The sequence below is a fragment of the Anolis sagrei genome, chromosome 4 (genome assembly GCF_037176765.1).
Source record: "Anolis sagrei isolate rAnoSag1 chromosome 4, rAnoSag1.mat, whole genome shotgun sequence".
In the NCBI taxonomy this organism is placed as follows: domain Eukaryota; kingdom Metazoa; phylum Chordata; class Lepidosauria; order Squamata; family Dactyloidae; genus Anolis; species Anolis sagrei.
Genome location: NC_090024.1, coordinates 176,849,492 through 176,869,985, shown reverse-complemented (window position 1 = coordinate 176,869,985; position 20,494 = coordinate 176,849,492). Strand labels below are relative to the sequence as shown.

General features: G+C 38.3%; 1 protein-coding gene across 1 annotated transcript in view; it reads right to left on the bottom strand.

Annotated features, from left to right (window-relative positions):
- TRABD2B (TraB domain containing 2B) overlaps positions 1–20,494 on the bottom strand; it is a 339,123-nt gene that overhangs the window by 15,629 nt on the left and 303,000 nt on the right. Inside the window, exons 5-6 of the mRNA XM_060773465.2 lie at positions 19,143–19,233; positions 8,462–8,713 (exon numbers count right to left, since the gene is read on the bottom strand). Coding sequence (XP_060629448.2) covers positions 8,462–8,713; positions 19,143–19,233 — 343 coding nt within the window. The remainder of the gene's footprint in view (positions 1–8,461; positions 8,714–19,142; positions 19,234–20,494) is intronic.

Below are 20,494 nucleotides of genomic sequence, written 5' to 3'. Positions count from 1 at the left end.
GAGAATGGATATCCTGGCTATGCAATCTCAACTTCCTGCCCTTCCCCTTTTCTGCTCAAGTTCCAATTGGTTTCTTGACCTCCCCTCCTCCCCACATAATCAATAGCAGTGACCTAAGAAACTAGCTGACTCTAACCATGTAGAGGAAGTTAAACTGGTAGTTGATCAAGTTTAAAATCATAGTCCGGCTATCTCATAACATCTTTCATGTGTGAAAAAAATGGGTTTCAAAAAGGAATGTGGGAAATAGAATTTATAGAATTCATTACAGGTAGTTGAGCTTAATGCAAAATGATGCCCTTTCAGTTGTATGGTTCTTAGCATTCACAAGAACCCCTTTCATTTCAGTCTCCTCTGAGGCATGATGACATACTTTTGAAGCAAACAAACAATTCATCTACACCTAACTACAAAGCTAAATGGGATGCAGTACAATTCCACAATGGAAAGTTCAAGGCAAGAACAGAACCTAATGTTTAATCATTATAGACAAGAAAAGAAACTTGTGGATAATTATGTATTAAACATCTTCTTAAATCAAGTTTTATGACCCATGAATACTAGGCACATTAGCCTTGCTTGAACTGTGTTTCCTTCTTTCTTTGTATATTTGATAGAAAGTGGGCTACACTCCACCAGAAGGTGCCTACAACCAGGTGTTACATAAAGAGCCATCATTAGAGATTTCAGACCTTTTCTCAAGGAACATTTGGCAAGTGAAAGCTGTGGAATCTATAAAAATAAATGAAGTGGCTCCTATTTAGAATTAAAAGCTTCCACTTTGGCATCTTTTATGAAGCTGTTCCCTAAAATACATTGGTAAAATCAATTGGTATTGGTAAACATGTGCATAGATCATATGCAAAGGCTACCCGTTCTTCTGAAGTGATCAATGGACATATGGTCTAGTGCAGATTATTTTTGCGATTGAAAACTACAAGGCTTACAATGCTTCTTCCTGCTAGCATTCTTGCAGATAAATTTCAAAGAAGTTCATAGAAGAACAGGTGGAGATAGTGATTTCATGGCCAGTGCATACTCTCCAACTGTCCCAGTTTGACAGGGATAGTCGTGCCCTCTTGTCATCCCATTTTTGCAGTGGCTTTTAAATTGTCCCAGTTTCTATCTCCTTCTCCTACTTTCCCTTTTGTCCTTAGCTTATTTCTATAGGAGCAAACTAAGAAAAAAAGTGCAAAACTAGTTTGTAGTTAGTTAATTCAACCAGGGTAGGAGAAGCAGAGGGATGGAATCCTCACACTAGGCTCAGACAAATCCCAAACTGCTGCAGTGTCTCCTAGCCTGTGCGTTCTTCTGCATTAATATCAATTCCCATCTTGACCACACTCATATGTTTCTTGGCCACATATGTATTTATTTTCATCTTTGAAATGTTTGAGGATATGCACAGCCTCCCTCTCTCCCTCTGTCTCCCTTCTCTTTTTTTGTTTTTGTTTTTGTGAAACAGACCCATTGAAATCAATGGATTTGGGTAGCAATGGCTAAATTTAGATCAACTGATTTTGATGCATTGAGTTGAGATGCATTGTGAACTGAACACATACAGAAGCAAGTGGCCATCAAGCTGACATCCTACTGCCTGGACTACTGATTCATAAAGCCACAATCGGTGCACTCTGTAATTCTCCATACATTCAAAAAACTCATATATTTACAAGATTACCTGCACTCCATGGCTTATTTTAAGTGCCAGTGGTCAAGACCTGCCCAACAAGCTCATACAGCCTGCTGGCTGTGCAGCTCCCATTCTAGATTAATGGGTCAACATAGAGAGATCCAAGTCCAAACCTCCACATGACTGATCCTGACAGGTCAGTTTCTCTCAGCCTAAACTACTGCATGGGATTGCTTGTTTTATTTCTTAAACACTTTAAATGTGACTTATGTCAGGATGATGCAGGAAGGCAGCCTGCATAGCTCTCTTCCTCTCCATTTTATCCTAACAACCAATGCTATGAAAACTTATCAGATAAAGAGATTGAAAGACTGAGACACTTTTGGAAATAAGTATTGTAATGGGCTGGTCTGGGGTGAAGGGTCAGCACTGGGTGATTGGACAATATGTAATGAAGCGGGAGTATGTAATATTATAGGCATTAAGACATATATGTTCTGTACAATTTTTTAAGGGGAAGTGATAAGTGTAAGAATGTTTAAACACTGAATATGTTAAAACTACAATAAATAAAAGTTTTAAAAAAGACAGACAGAGAGGGAGGGAGGGAGGAAGAGGGACACTCACTGAATATCATGGCTTAGTGGAAACTAGAACAATAAATATTCAATGATAATTTTTTACAATTCAAGCTAACATTAAACCCCCAATGTGGAAAGAAAATAATACAAATCTAATTTTAAAAATAATTAAAATATAATACAACACACACGGGATAAAAAATAATAACCAGCAAACCGGTAAGCTAAGTCTTGTCATAGAAACTAAAACAACAATCTTTAAAAAGGCCCAGGACAGTAAAAATATTAATAAAAATGATACTGAAGGTGGAGCCAAGCTCCCTGAGGTGAAAATATTTTTCCTTTCTTTGCTAAATAAGTTAAGGGGACTAAATGACAGAGGGAGTCCGCCGCTTACTCTCTCCTTTGTTTGTTGATTCAAATATTTTAAACCATCTATTCCAAGGCAATAAGCAAGTTTAAAACAAAAACATCAAATTAAAGAGAAGTGAAGATTCATGCAATGCATGCAGGGAATGGAATGACACAATACAAATGATGAGTTTTGAAACTCACCAAACCCTATCCTGTATAAAATCACCAGTCTTCTTTTATTGATCTTGATCATTATTGTTCTGGCATGGGCTGGTCCATGAGGTCACGAAGAGCTCGAAGCGACTGAATGAATAAACAGCAAATTGTTGTTCATAATTGGAATAAGATCATGCACAGAGTTAATCCAAAGTATGAAAGATAGAGAAGAGTTTTCTGGCTGCACTGAATGTGACTCACTGATGCAAAAAGCACTGGTAGGGATTGATGACTACCAGTGGGCTTGCTATTACTTTTTGCATGTGGATGTTAATGATCAGAAACATTTGAAATAATATATGCATAAGCTCTTTGGTTCTAGTAGGGCACAAAAACCTATTTCACAAAGAGATTTAACAGCGTCTAGTCATTCATTCATCTTCATATCCTGCTCCTGACAGTTTAAACCCTAGAGATTTTGTAGAGTAGCTTACAGCTAATTAAAATATGGGCCTATACAGTAAATCATGCCTTCTAACATACACATTCAAAAGCAATAACATGAATAAAGTGGCTAGTATTGATCTGCATAGCCCTCCCAAGCCTTGACAGTGGTTCACCCCTGATCTATATATTCACGAACGAATCAGTGCACAGCCCAGCAATCCTTTATCACAGGAAGCACTCTCCCAAAGAGAAATATCACAACCAATGTTTGACAATTTAAATATGAATCAGTCAGGTGATCCTTACTGGACAAAGAGTTTTATTAAATAGATTACCATTCAAGAGAGGTCCCAGAACCATTACCTGCTGAATCTGAGACAGCATAACACATATTCATAAGCATGCTGCAAATATGGGGAAGTATACATTTGAAATATATGAAAAGGCTTCAAATAGCATATGTTGTACTAATCCAATCTTTGCTTTATTGAGACATATAACATGATTTAGTGTTTTTATGACCCTCCAAGTTAACTTTGATTTATGACAACTCTTTTGAAGGATTTTATTGGCAAGACTTCTTCAGCCATTTCTTCAGAGAGGCTTCCCATTGTTTTTTCTTTTAGGTTGAGAGAATTTGATTTGTCCAGGATCACCCAACTGATAAGTGAAAATCTGAATTTGGGTCTTTCCAAAGCTCTACCACCTTTTCACATGGGACATGTTTTCCTCTTTGCTTTGCAGCAAGGACAAGGCCTGCCGTGTGCCATCACACAACACACTTCCGGCCACGCCCACTCTTCTCCCAAAGTTGGGGGTGGGGGGAAGCACCAAAAGGCACTTCTTCCAGAAAAGAGTATTTTGTGGAGCTCCAATGCAGCTACACGCACTTTCCCTTCCATTTTTCGTGTAATGAAGGAAAGGGCGGTGCAGCAATAAGCATTGCTGCACCTTGCCCCCTTTCTGCCATCTGATGGGGGGAGGGAAAGGGTTCCAAAGCATCTTCCCCCCATCTCCTATATGTGATGGGGTGTGTGGGGGGCGCGCGCTATGAGCCGCCCCATGGGCCTTCCTTTTCGCTGGCGATTGTGAAGAGGTTCTTAGTCCAACACACAAACTGACTCCCTCATAACATGACATATTTTGTGCATTTACATAGTTTTCATCAGAATGTTAGAGCACTGCTGGATCAGATGAAAGACTCAAGTAGTCCAGCATTCCATCCTGTAGTGCAACCCATGGATGCCCATGGAAAACCCCAAGGAGAACGTAAAGACAATAGCACTCTCCAATTCTTCGTCCCCAGCAATTATTTCTGAATGCTGACATTAATACATAGCCATCATGATTGAAAAAAACCCATCATCTCCCCTATTGAACCTATCAAAGTTTACAATCATGCCTATATCTTGTACCAATGAACTGCATAGTTGGATGTCATGCTACATGGAGAAAAACTTTCTTTATCTGTCTTGACTATCCACTGCATTTGATTATTACAAAACTGAGGTAATGTTCTCTGTCTAATTCCTCACTTCCTACATAGCTATATAAATTAATACAGATTGAGTATCCCATATCTAGAATTCAAAATAGGGACCTCTTTGCTTTCAGATGATTCTCAGTGGTGGCCCCTCACCTGTGGAACTCACTCCCAGTGGATATCAGGACGTCGACATCACTCCTGTCTTTCAGGAGGAGGGTAAAGACGTGGTTGTGGGACCAGGCCTTCGGGCAATCTGCTAACTAGGTAAGGACAACCAGACAAACAGGACCGGCAGGACGGATAAATGTGGAAGGAAACTCTGAACTATGAGATAGCGAACATTGACCGGCAATAAGGAGTAATTGGTTTGTATCGGTTTGTATGAAATTTTTATTGGTCTTAATGGTTTTAACGGGTATAGATGTAATGTATTGCTGTTGATTGTTAAATTGTATTATTTGTTTTATTGCTGTGGTATGTTACGGGCATCGAATTGTGCCTTGGATGTGTAAGCCGCCCTGAGTCCCCTTCGGGGTGAGAAGGGCAGGGTACAAGTAAACCAAATAAATAAATAAATAAATAAATGTACATGGACTTTGTTTTATGCATACAACTATTAAATATATTGTATACAATTGCCTTCAGGCTATGTGTACAAGGTGTATATAAAATATTAATGTGTTTCATGTTTAGAAGTCCCTCCAAGATATTGCTTTATGTACATATATCCAAATATGCAAATACAGGTATGTCAAAATCTGAAAAGATCTGAATTCCCAAACACTTCTCGTCCCAAGCATTTTGAGTAAGGGATACTCATTTTGTATTGTCCCCACTTAGAGGTTTTTTGAAACGATCCAAATGTTATTCCAAGATTGTGCCACACTTGTGGAAAAATAAGCAAGAAAGAGGAGAAAAATCTGAAGGAAGAGTTTTCATGGATTTACAAATCACATGAAACACACACCATAATGCAAAAGAGTTGAGGCCAGAATCTTCAAGATCGTCTCTTCTTTCTCCCCTATTAAACATTTTGGAAGTAAAGAGATATACCTTGAAAGGCTAAAGGACATGCATAGTCCTATCATCCTAGTCTTTGATCATTAGATGTTCACTTTAACCCAATAAAATTTCAACAAATATTATAAATCTATCTTCTTGGTAGAGAAAGAGCTAGAAATTTGATTTTAACTATTGGAGGGTAGGGTTTATTTCTGTGCATTTTCATACAATTATGAAACATACATATGCTTCAATATTAAAATATTTGCTTTTGCACATTTTGTTTTCTCTTTTGAATGTCTATCATCCCACTTCCATGTAGTCACTTGTACGTTACTCCTTTTAAAGGGTTTTTGGATGATATTAAGACTAGGTATAAGTAAAATTAAATAATGATGTAGACTAAAGTAAACTTAATCCAATGGTGTCTTATTTTAAGATTTTAAGGTAGGATAGAGCAGTGGTTCACAAACTGTGCTCTGTGGAGCCCATGAAACAAATTGAGGAAGACCCCACTGCCGAAGCCCACAGTGTGCAGAAGAGGCAGAAAGAGAGAGGAGGGGGCAGGCAGGCAGAAAGAAAAAAAAGAAGTATGAAAGGAAATAAAGAAGGAAGGGCAAGCAGCAGGCAAACAGAACATGAGAGAGGCAGACAGGAGACAGGCACATGCTCTTGGGAAGGCAGTGAAGCGCTTAAAAGCACAGGGCAAGGATACTGCAGGCTGCATGGAGTTCGTGGCAATACATACAATACTTCAGTGGTGTGCAGAGGATGAAGCCCTGGAAGGGCTGCTTGCCTCCCAGATCCTTTCCCCTGCACTCCCACACTGCTGAGACATTATTATTTAAAAAGCTGAGTGGCCATCTGTTCAGGGTGCTTTGATTTGTGCTATTCCTGTATAGCAGCAGGGGATTGGACGGGATGACCCCTGTGGTCCTCCACTGAAATACTGTTAAGTTTATGTTGGTTAAAATTGTTCTTCATTTTAAATATTGTATTGTTCTTTCTTTTTGCACTACAAATGAGATATGTGCAGTGTGCATAGGAATACGTTCAGTCTTTTTTCAATTAGTTCACACAAACACTTTCTATCTTTTCGCTACTGGCTCAGCCCATTTGTCAAATTTTAAAACGCAATGCATATGTCCAAAAGTTTTCCCATGCCTGATACACGCACACACACACACACACTATATATATATATAATATAATGCATAATATATAAACATTTGTTGGGGCTCCACAAGAATCTTTTCCTTCAAAAAGGGCTCCGTGGCTAAAAAAAAGTTTAAGAACCTCTGTTCTAGAATATTTGTAAAAAAAAAAAATTATCAGAGGGGATTGTGACACTGGCAGGGCTCATTTAATGAGGCATTAACATTCATGCACAGAACATAATAAAGGAACACATCTCAAAAATGTACCAAAAGTTATTTTGGGTACAAATTAGAGACAAAAGAATTGAGAAAGTCTCTGACAGTGTATGAACTGAGCAACATTTGGGGTAAATTTATTCAATAAAATTTCTAGACTTATACATGAGTATATATACAGTAATACTTTAAGAAATGTCAAAGACAGAGATTTTAATTAATATGGAACACATGTTCAGGAGCTTTAATTAATATACCTTCCACACTCTGAGCAGACAACTAATCCAAAAAAGCTATAACAAAAGCCATCCAAGGAAAGAGAGTGTGTTGGCAAAGGCAATGAGCAAGGAGATTTACTTCTTCCTCACGAAACCTGTCAAGTTATGCTGTGCCATTATTTTCCTTGCACATCTTGTCTACATTCATCATATTTATCAGAAACCTGGGCTGCCAAGAGCAGATGTTGGCCCACTTGCACAGGTGCGGCCTCATGGGTTTGGTCAAGGTATGCTGAAATAGCTGAGAGGTGGATATGATCTTGTTCTTTTAGCTGATTTATGTCTGAAGCTTCTTGCCAGATGAGGATGAACAAATACATGTGAGTATAATTTAAAGACTATTCAAAAGATTACATAATGCAGTTTGGCCATGTTTAGAATCTTCTTCCCAACACGCCTTTCACTCCTGCAGTTGTGCTGCTTTGACAGGGATAAAGGGATTGAGTTTTTATTTCTTTCAAATATAATTTTTATGCTTACAAAAACAGAATCCAAGGGTGCTAATATTTCAAAATAAATTAAAAAATACAGTAGTTGCCAAAAACTGATATAAACATTATGATGAGAGGGAGGGCCCTGGAAAGCTGGGAGATTATCTTTATACTTGCTATGTTGCTGTTAGTTCCTTGAACTTGACTCTGACTTATGGCAATCTTATCCTAGAATATGTGGGTTTTTTGTTGCAAACTTGCTTCAGAAATAGTGGGATTTGGGGTGGGGGCATTTCAAGTCTAATTGAGTCTTTTGATACAAGGAATTTTGCATTTTTTGTATTTGCAAAAGCCAATAATTTACCTTTTCAGAACTTTTTAAAGGAAATTTATTATTATTATTATTAAAAATGTATACCACACATTTCTACCAAGATGACATTCCAAGCCAGCCAGAAAGTTTATTGTGTTTTCCAGTAATCTATATTATATGAGTATCACTGCATTGTCTCCAAAGATGGGCAACCAGCTGACTGAAATTCCAGCATAATTTTTGGCAAGGTTTTGGCAACTTTTCAAATACAACTTCCAGTTGTGCACTACAGCCCCCAACCAGTTATTTTATTACTTATTAATAATTTCTACAGCATTTACATGACACTGAAGGTACCACATGAAAAGGTAAAAAGGATCACCTAATACTCTATGAACTCAACTCACCCATCTTCTATTCGGACCCATAAGTCATTGAACTGTCTTTGGCGGTGGTTTTTATACTGCTTCTTGTGCCACTTCTTTTGCCGTCCAAACTCCTCCAGCTGACTGATGCTGTCTGGGAGAAGAAGGTGTGGAGAAATGCTGTCTTCTTCACTGGAACCAGGAAGAATTGAAGAAGCAGGTGGGTGTTCAAAAAACTGTAGAGTAGGTGCAGCTGTTGCATAGGAACCTCTTGAGGAGGGATTGATGTTTGTCCTGGAAAGCCAAAGAAGTTGTATATGAATCACCAAATTAGAAAAATCCAGATATTATTGCATTGATTCATACAGGCAGTATAGTACACAGTATGCATTTTATGCATTTGCAAAGTTGCTATCGTGGCTGATGTCCTATATAGCATCATTCATAGTATGGAACTGAATACAAAGTGCCAAGACATGTTGGTTCCATCTCTTTTTTCTTTTGCCCTGGCCACACAAACTAGCTCTGAGAAAATATAACTCAGAGCTCATCAATCAAGAACATTGATAAGGGAATCAAGTAGAAAAAATCCTACTTCTGTTAACCGTAGTTGAACAAGGAATGAACTGCTTTGGAAGGTCCTTTGGAGATCAATGCAAACCAAATACTCTGTGTTTGTGGAAAGGAGGTTAGATCTAGATACTTCCAAATTCTATGAGTCCCTCCAGAATGTTCTTTAATGAAGAATATTTTTTGCCTCATTAAGTTTGATTGTTGGTAATAGCGAAGAATATTTTAAGCCCCAGGCCATCATTTTTGACACAATGAGAAGCAATGCCAACCATGAGCTAATCATGCTGCACAGATTCTCCTAAAACTCATAATGGGAATATTTGTCAGTTCAAGATATTTGAATACATCCATCTTCTGTCCACATTTTTTTGTATAAAACTCATGTAAGCATGAAAAAGGTTGTCACATACTCTACTGCTTAACTTTTTTTATCCTCGCCTTTCAAATCTTTTTGCAACAACTGTTAGCATTTGGAAAACAAATATGCTTGCTTGGTAAATCCTTTTACTTTTCATCTCTTGGAACAACTATCTCTCAGACATTGTAAAAGAGGAATGTGTATGATGTTTTTGGGGGCCATCTTGTTTGTCTATAAAAGATACTAAAATATGCAAAAATGAGCAATTTTTTTTTACAAAGAAAGCAGAATGCTTCATGGTTTATGAAAGTCCTTTAAAGTCTGCCTGCATCATGAAGGGGGTCTAGTATCTTTAAACAGGCAATAATTCTGAGAGTAAACAACTCCCACAGAAAGACCTCTTATCTATTGTTGTAACAACAACATTTTTCTAAAATAAGGAAGAGGTGAAAATCCCGATAGGAGCAGGGATCCATATACTAGATTGGAGGAATGCTTTATTTGCTTCATTTTATCTGAGAACCTAAACACCTCTCAAATGGACATACTCCTCACAAACCATTGCCAAGTGTAACAAGATAGCACTTCAAGCTGTCTGCAGATTCATCCATTTTATTCATGTGGATAGAACTCGTGCTTGAAATCTATAACACATAGAGAAAGGCACAAGCCAAATATACAGTCTAATCCAGTATTAGATCTGGTCCTTGTTTGTAATAAAAAGGTTGGAATAAAAAAAGAGTAAGAGGGATCATGGCAATTATTAGTAAGGCAAAGTCACATTTTTCAATGCAAATTGTGTGAATTGACATGACTGGTGTGCTCTAGTTTGAGCTACTGGCTGAAACCGTACATCAAAGTGTAGCTCTCCTTGTATGTATAGTTCTATGTTTTTCCTGTGCCCTGGCAGCTGTCAAGCCTCAAGGGAGGCTGCTGGTTGCTTCTTATCTATGGGGAAGCGAAGGAGTGGGAAGGGAATTCAGACTATAAAGTAGCAGCTGGATTCAACTCAGTGAGTGAGAGAAGTAGAAGTGCAGTCATGGGTGGAGAACATCTTTTTTTTTTCTTTCTCCCAGGAGTCAGGAGCAGATGCATCTTCATGATCTGAATTGCTTCCCCCTACCTACTTTTCTCACTGGCAAGAAGCAGCAAGTGCTACTCCTTGAAATTAAAAGCTGCTGGTGAGTGGGTGAGGGTAATAAATAGAGCACCAAAAATACCCCCATGCTGCATCAAAGAAGACTTTTATGCATTCATTTCACTAACAGGGTGCTCTACTTTATGTTCTACTACCAAGAAATCACAAATCACAGCAATGCCATTTTACACTCCTATTTTATGTTCTATCCCAATTTCTCGACCCACCCCCAAACACCTTTGTTTCTAAGCTTTGCACCTTGGAGGAATGACTTGTCAGGATTTTATGAGTGTGAACTTCTAGTCTTACCTCTCCCCCCAATATCCCCAGATGTGAAATCTGAGATATGGTGCTGATAGATACACCATATCTCAAAGAGCACCCACAAATTTTCCTGAGCAGAAACCAAGTTTTTGTGCAAACATTTCTTTCAGTAGCAAGACTGAAAAATAATCAAAATGAGCAAGAACCTGACAACTTGAAATCCTTCATCTTGCACAAAAAACCAATTAGATGACGATTTATATCCCCGGTCTCCGATGCTCTTATGTATAAATGTGTTAGCAAAAACTTTAGGCCCTGCACAGAAGAAGGAACATGATATCCCTTCCCCTACCATAACTGTTTTGCTCACATGTAGAGTGAGGAGAGGACACCCTCCACTAACCACACTCTTCATGAAAACAGAAATGCTATTTATTTATCGTGCCAGAAGCAAACCAAAACACTTGTATTGCATTAAAAAACAGACAAACAATCAAACACAAAGTTTGCAGACTTGGTATTCTATTAAATGTCCTTTGACCAGTAACTGGCCACTTGGAGTGTCTCTGGTGTTGCCGCAAGAAGGTCCTCCATTGTGCATGTGGCAGGGCTCAGGTTGCATTGTAATAGGTAGTCTGTGGTTTGCTCTTCTCCACACTCGCATGTTGTGGATTCCACTTTGTAGCCCTATTTCTTAAGGTTGACTCTGCATCTCATGGTGCCAGAGCACAATCTGTTCAGCACCTTTCATGTCGCCCAGTTTTCTGTGTGCCCAGGAGGGAGTCTCTCATTTGGTATCTATTAGGTAAAATAGATGTATAAGCAGGGAACATTTTAGCTAGATTTATGTTATGTAGTAACCTCTGGAAGTATAAGACTTGAAACTGATTGTATCTTTGTAACTTCTAAGCCAGTGTAGCATATTGGACTTCGAGGGCCAGGGTTCAAACTCTTGCACATCCAGGTGTTTTAAAACACCACAGGACAGGGAAAGGATTCAGAAGAGCTAAAAAGAATACAGACTCCAACAAAATGTAGCAGGAATGCATGATTTGCTTTTGCTTCCTTAGAGAGTAGATATTTTCTTTCATGGAATATTGGATGGTATATTTCTGAATACTTTCGGGGAAAATGTTCTGTAGAATATGAAATTAGAAACTGAGTAAGCAAGTATTATGTATTCAGTTCCAGTTACATGTTGTTAAATATTTTTAGTCCAAAATGTCACAATTGATTAATCAACTAAATAAACAAACTTACATAAAATTCATCATCAGATCACTCCAGAAAACAAGTTTAATAGCACTTCTACTCCCCAAGATTTAAGCAATTCAAATTTCCCTATCCACTTCAACTTTTGTATCATTCATCTGCACTCAAATGAAATCTTAATAACGGATAATGCTGTGTTCCCCAAAGAGATCAACACTTCATCTCTCTCTAGGTTCATGTGGTCTTTTCTTCATGCTCAATCAAGGTGAAGTAGTAGATGCATCACGCCTTTGTTCTTTCTTTCGTCCACACATCATAGAATGAGACATTTTTTCCAGGAAGTTGGGTTCCTCCTCTTTCTTTTTTCCAGTAAGAATCTTTCAGTCTTACTCTTTCAGCTTTCTGTGGTCTTCAGTCTCTTCTACCTAACTTTCCACTTCCTACCAAATGAAAATGTAGATGCCTACATTTCTACTCTACTCCTCCAATGGGTTCATATTCGGGAGTAACTTGTCTCTTTAAGAGCCAGAAATTCTCAGTCCATTTGCTTTTTACAAGGTTAGCACTGCCCATTGGTTATTTTGGTCCCCATTCCCCCAGTCACCATAATGATGACATATAAGCTCTCACGCAAAGATATTGAAAGAACACAAAGATTGAAGGAAGAAAAAAAGCAAGGTTTATTAGAAAACTGGGTCTCAATTATTCCCTTAATTTGAGGGTGTTGCATTCATATCCCTAATCCAGAAACCTGGGAAATATATTTTTCTTACTTCATTTTTCAACACATAAAGTTTAAAAAATCTACCTGCTGAATGAAATTCTTGCACAATTTTAGTGGGGGGTTTTTTGTTTTACAAAAATGCAAAAAATGTGGGTATTTTGCACAAAAATGCATTTTGCACACAACTCTCATGCAGGAACAATTATACTTTATTTGCGACCTCCTTTTTCATCAAGAATGAGGAAATCTGTAAATATCCTAGGTTCCCCAGTACAACGTCGATGGATTCTTGGGCTGGAAGTCCTTTATTTCAATAGGGTTCACTATATCAATGCATATCTATGGATACAGGTGTTGAAGTATAGACATGCCAGCTTGGAACTCAGCCAAGCTTCTTTTTTATTTTAGCTAACCCCAAATTTAAAGGCATTTCAGTGTGGACATGTTATTTCTGAAATGATCTCATATGCTGAACCTCCTTTTCAAAATTATGCTTAAAATGTGTGACAACGCAGTCAATAAATGTGAAAACATCTGCACTATATCACTGCTTTTAACACAGAAATGGCTACAGGCCATGAGCTATAACACACTGCAATTGTCATCCCACCCACAGGCATCTAAGAAATATTTTCATGTTTAGAAACTGTGCTGTTTGGGGATTTTATTCATTGAGGACATATATAAAGGATGCAAACATCAGAACTAGATTTAAGGCTTTCTTTTTAAAAAGCCAAGGGAGAAATAGGTTTGTGTGAATAGGACCAATGTTTTATAATATTTTATCCCCCACCCCAAGAACAATACTTTAAGTTCTTTTACTCTTTAAGAAAACCCCATTATGCAATAAAGGAAACATTGAGAAAATGAAAACCACTTGTGGTGTCCTTCCTCAGAGCATATTGTGTCACTCAGGAAACATCCTCCTTGGCATGTGCATGTTTGTTTTTTTATTGGAGATTTGCTTGTTTGCCTGGAAATGCTTTATCCCTGTGCCAGGTGTTTGAGATGGTATCTTGCCTTTTTATTTGCAGTACTTCCTAAGGGCTGAAGAGTTGTGTAGCAACACCACCTCTTTTATTTCTCTTTGACAACTACTGCAGATTATGGATGAAACTATGGATGGCATTCGGCCTAGATTGTAGAACTCACAGTGCTTGTATTTGTGCACTGTTCCATGCCAGAATATTTTGGAAATGCTTTCTCTGGCAGTTTGCAGTCGTGCTGGTCTGATTATTCTCTGCTGACACTGTTGTTTAATGTCATGACAAAGTTTTGTTTGTGTTGGATGCTGTTTTGGATCTACAATTGAAACTCTACATTAGTAGTAGCAAACAGTACTTCACATTTAGGATCAAAGGTCCATGAGAAATGCACCTATATAATAATTTAAGTCCAGATGTGTAGCAAAAGATTACAACAGACATTATTTGCGGGTGGAAATATATTTTAAGAAAAATATTATCCACTTTCAAAACCTGGAACTCTCTCTGCCTTGCATTTTCCATAAAATGCACATGTCAAAATCCAACTATGCATTTTACATTAGAATGATGGAACCTGCAATGTTTATGAGCATGCTGTTAACTATTGCTTTTATAGTGGATTGTTTATAGCGATGGGAGCTGAGGCTAAAGCACAGCTGTTTCTGGTGAAGACTGCTTCAGGATCCTTCCTATGGAAAGACTGGCGTGGAAGGGGAAGAGAGGCATGAATACTACTACTACTACTACTACTACTACTAATAATAATAATAATAATAATAATGTATTACCTGCCTATATATCCAGCATATATATCTCGTATAATCCAGCATATATATCTCATTTGCTGTGTCATACTTTTTTGCCAGTAAAATAATAATAATAATAATAATAATAATCATCATCATCATCTTTATGTGTACTTCTGCCCCATCTCCCCGAAGGGACTCGGGGTCGCTCACAAAAGCACTTCAGAGTGCTGCACATAAAATAAAAAAGACATAAACCTAAAAACAATAACAACATAAAATTACAAGCCCAGAAGCAATGAATGCACATAACATCACATAATAAAATTGTTAACATTACAGGGAAGGAGATTCCACCTGAACATTAGGAAGAACTTCCTGACTGTGATCTGTTCAGCAGTGGAAAGCTCTGCCTCAGAGTGTGGTAGAAGCTCCTTCCTTGGAAGCTTTTAAACAGAGGCTAGGTGGCCATCTATTGGGGATGCTTTAATTGTGCTTTTCATGCATGGTAGGGTGTTGGACTATGTGGTCTTTCCCAACTCTTAATATTTTAAAATTCTATGATTTTAAGTGTTGTAAGCACAAAAAATGGGAAAAGATAAGGGAAGAAATGCATTTTAATCATATCGATAAAGCTGGTGAGGTAACTTATCCAGATGTTTGGACTGTATTGCCAGTGATAGATGGATGGTATGTTGTTTCATCCTGTATGGAATCTGGAGATGGTTTGGGAATGGAAGAGAACAATTAAACAGGTTAACTCATATGGAGGTGTATGCATGATCTGGCGACTCTGTTGAGACAAATTGGTAGCATAAGCTTTAATAGACCTAAGACTGTAGTAGAATGTAGAATGAAGTCAATGAAAGCATATGCTACTAATTTCGTTCTCTCAAGTGTTACAAGGTCCCTTTGCATACTGATTCAGACAAATATGGCTAGGTTTTTGAATTCAGATGGTGGTGCTATGAATAATGCAAACAGCTGATCTGGGCAGAGGGATGCAATCAGCTCTAGATGGGATTGTTTTCTTCACATAATCAAATTTATAATCTGGGATTCTTCTGGAGTCAGCATATTTTGTAAAAGAAAACTAGTAACAATGAATAGGTGTACTATACTACACAGTTATAGTACTCTGAATGCACTTTAACTGTTATGGTTCCATCCAGCAGAATCTTGATGTTTGTAGTCTGCTGAGGGAATTAGACAATTCTAACCAAACTACAAATCCCTGAACTCTATATGATGGATCTATGGAGCTAGAATGACAGCTTCTACTATAGCTATATAATGTAAAACTGCTGCAGAAGTGCAAGTTAGGCAGTTATGGTAGTGGTGACCATCCTGAAGCTAGAGCAGTGCAAACAGCAATAAACAAACAAGTCTCTGTTGCATCTGCAGAGAGCCAGCCAGCACAGTTTTTACATATTAGCCTCCAAAAGGAGACTCCAGACCACTCAACAGCTGTTATGAACAACTTGCTAGGCACTTGGCAGAAAAAAAATTGTCAGATCTTCTTTGACTTGGATGCTGGAATTATTACAAATATAGTGGAAATACTGTTGGTCCCTATTTGTCCAGGAATAAGATCAAGGAATGGAAGTGAACAGGATTCTTGGAGAGGTGAAAGCCATGGTGAGAGCCCTTTGGAGTGTGCTTGGAGTGCGCAGCACGTCATCAAACAGTTCCATTATACTTAAAGGAGGCAGTAATAAGATTTATTCCTGAAAAAGCCCTCTCTGAATTACACTATATTGGACATTACTGCCTAACTTCCAACATTCCCTTTTGGACAAGTTACTGGAATGTAACTTCCGCTGCCTCTTCAGTCTTCCATTTTATGAATACTTCTGGAGAGACAGTCTCATATAGTAGCCTTAGCTGACACTAGAGGACAACATATGCTAAAAGAGAAGCCCAAGCAGCTGGATAACCCAGGTGTGAAAGTCACACAGATTGAGGTTGGTATGTATCATGTCAAAACAGAATTTAAATGGAAAAACTTTAACATGCTAACAGGCACAGTTGGGTCCACTCTGTGTCTCTCAAATTAAAAACAAGAGGAAGGGAGAAATATTCTTTTTCAGCACTACCTAAAGATTTTATTTTTGGTTGCTATTTAATTTTCCTTATGTCTGCTTCTTGGCCAATAATGTTTAGCAGATAGTGGTCATCAGTTACAATACTTAACCTGCTGACTTTGATGAAGTCCCATTGATGTAAGAAAAGTGTGGCACGTGACTTGTGAGAGGCAGTTGTCTTCCTGAATAGTTCCAATGACTTCAACATATTCAGTCATTGCTGCTCAGTTTTAAGAGATAACCTTTGGAAGCTGTTTAGTTCTAAGTGTGAAGCTTCTTAGTGTGGTGACTTGATCATATATAGGTGGGGAAAATAGGTGTGGGGCAGACCTGAGTGACTGCAGACAGACCACAGACATTGGAAGATAAGCAGACATTCTCTCAAAGCGCATGGCACCACTTGATACTTCTATAATCACTTGGACTGATACAAAGTTTAGCAGCACTTTGTTCCAGAACAACATTACTGGAGATTGGACCGTTTATCCACAAGACAAAAGGGCAATGTGAAAGAAGAAGAAAAAAGAAGCTTGGAGCAATCATTTGGAGAGAATTGCATTCCTTGACACTGGAATATGGAAATGGTAAAGAGGTATCATTTTCCCTAGAAACATTCCAGCCATAAAAAATAGATTTTTCTCCAGGAAAGAATGGAGCCACTGTAAAGCAGTGTTCTCAATTCCCAACCCTGTCAGGTGGCCCAGAAGGATACCATAGTTAATGTAAGCACTGTAAACACTCTGGCAATAATCCACAGGGTTCTTAAAAGATTTCTGAAGGTGGCATCCAGGCTATGTGTCCACCTAAAGCAGTGGTTCCCAGCCTGTGGGTTTCCAGGTGTTTTGGCCTACAACTCCCAGAAATCCCAGCCAGTTTACCAGCTGCTAGGATTTCTGAGAGTTGAAGGTCAAAACATCAGGGGACCCACAGGTTGAGAACCACTGACCTCAAGGAAATTAATCAGATCCATTTCTGCTACTGTCTACGCTCTACACCTAAGTGGAAATGGCTGTCCTAGGTGAGTTGCTATTCTGAAACCGTGGCCTGGGAGTGTTTTTGTTTATTGCATGGATTGAATAGAATTCAAATGACAAATGATTAAGAAATGAATTAATGTATTGAAGATTACCCCCCCAACCCCCCCCCCCCAACACAATAGGTTACGTTAGTGCGTCAGGCAACCCTGACAGCCAACATAATGTCAAATTCGGCCTGAAGTAGAGTATGCAATCAGTGTTTTCCTATAAATCATTCTCTTCTCACCAGTCCCAATTTAAAACAACCTACAGTTTCACAGGTATGGTTGTTTCATATGGTTGAATAATTATGCCCATGTGGTTTTATCTGATGAAGTTATTGGGAACTTCCAATGAATGACACGACTTGCAGAATACAAAGGGAAATGCCAAATAAAGGGGAACAATCATGTTTGTGGCCATGGTTTCTCATCACTTGTGAAACTATCACATAAATGGTGGCATATAAGTTTGAACAATAAATAAATAAATAAATACTTGATTGATTTGATTCATGTAGCAACAAATATTTTGCTTATTTCTTCCCCACTCTATTAAAGGAAAAATAAGCAGGAAAGAGAGGACTAGAGAAAAGAGGTTCCACTCTGTTCAAATTCTAATGTGCAAATCAAACATTGCAGCAGCTGGCCATTTAATTTGATCAAAGAAGAGCAATTCAAGAACCATCTGTGTCCAGTGATGACTCTTTGTTGTTGCAGAATGCTCATAATCTACACCGTTCTTCAGATACATAACAATATTGTGATTTCCCCATAGCTACATGTGTTCAACAAGGTTGCATTCCTTTTCCCCGGAATTCTATGATTAATATTTTCTGCATCAATGGAACTATAGATAAGTTATTTTATTTGTATCCTTGAAATCTAGAGGACCAAGAGGAAAAGCTGTTTGGGGAAATAGTCTATGAACCCATTATATACCCACAATGCAAGACATGATGGGCACCTAAAATAAATGTGAGCAAAAGAGAAAATAGAACTAGTGATTGAGTTATATTGTCATTTCAAAACCTCTGTAGCACATTTTTATGTCTTTTACTATAGTTAGTGTAATCAAAAGTTCATTTCAATTTTCTGAAGAAAAAAATTGCAGAATCTTTCTTTACAACTTGACAATAGTCACTTTTTCTTTTGATGAAAGCAGTGCCAGCTGTAATTTTGAAATAAGTCAATAAGGTTTGTACTGACATCTTTAAAATACAGCATGCCACTCTTGGAAATCCAATTTTAGCTTTAAAATTGTCCATTTTGGGGATTAGAAATCCTATGATTCTATATCAGAATTATTTTAAAGTATGGTTGCAGGCTTCTCATTTTCGGTGGTGCATCCAATGTTTCAGACTACATATATTGAGAGATAAGGAACAAAGTTTTGTAGAGTTCTGTATTCTTTTATATGCACTAGTATTGAAAATATAGTAGTAGAGATTATATAACTAGTCGGCTTTACTTATCTTGCTTCATTTGCCGATAGAAAAGTGCACAGTTCAACTTACCAGTATTCCACAATTTTGTTTGTACAATATACTGTACTGGAGGGTTGGGTTGCAATATTTCCACAAATTATATGCTTATTCACAGGAAAAAGAAAAAAAAGCTTACTTTTCTATTGGTTGTCCTGCAGGTATATGTTCCACTTCAAATCCAGCTTGTCTTAGCACATCAATAACTGTGTTGTTGCCCAGGAAGTGACCTGAAAGATGAAGAGATAGAAAACAGTGTATCTTTATACATTCACCTGGCAAAGGATGTCGGACATCTGCTTGATGCAATATGACAGCTGTATCTCCATGCTAAAAATTATTCCTAAAAAATGGTTGGTGGAGATGGAAGAGGTTTACAAGCTTTTTAATCTATGAATATTTTAAAACAGTTCTATACATATAGATATATAGATATAAATGAAAAGCTAAATACTTTTCTTTGTTAGCAAGTATGAACTATTATGTTCATAATTAGTCAGACAGTGTAAAAAAATCATTAGCGGGTCATAAATCATGCTTTGTTAAATCCGTACATGCGGCCCGATTTATGACCCTCAGATCCACCCCGTTGAACACAAATTAATCAAAAAATCCATCTCTGAGTTTTTGTAAAGAAATTTGTTTGTTTTGTATGTCCTCCCTTTCTCTCCACCCACCTCCCTCACCTTCCACGTGCCTTCATAACAGTGGCAGGACTGATGTCTCTCTCTCCCACTCTCCATTGACTTTCCCCTCTCTGCGAGTCACTCGCCTGCAGCAGAGGAGACCCCAGCAAGGGTCGCAAGCAAGTCCTGCCCTGGCTGCTCTCCCTCTCTCCCTGTGCTGGGCCTAGGGGGAACCATGAGTCTGTGACAAGGCCTCCTATTTCACAAGGTGCATGGCTCGCTGTGAGGGGGAGGCTGATGGATTCAATGGTCAGTTCCTTTGAAGTTCTGCTTACAGTGGTTCTCAACCTGTGGGTCCCCAGGTGTTTTGGCCCCCAGACATCCTAGCCATTTTATCAACTGTTAGGATTTCTGGGAGTTGAAGGCCAAAACATCTGGGGACCCTCAGGTTGAGAACTACTGTGCTAGAAGGTTGTGAGAGAATGTATCCACATTGCAGAATTATGGCAGTTTGACATCACATTAATTATCATGGCTCGATGCTTTGTATTTCAATGAACTGTAGTTTTGTAAAATGTTTACCTTTCTCTGTCAGAGCTCTAGTGTCACAACTAACAACTTTTCTCAAGGATGAAGCTATAGTAATTAAAGTTGTGTCAAACAGCTATCATCCTGCAATTTGGATAGTTTTACGGCGGATTTATCACCCCAATGCCACAGAAGCTCACCCCCCCCCCCCGTTTTTTCATATATGACATTATTAATAGCTTCACAAAATGTATCCTTATTCTCAAGGTGCAGTGCTAATATCAGAACACATGTTCTGCCATGGTTGCATTGCAGATCTGAACTGTGACTAACATAG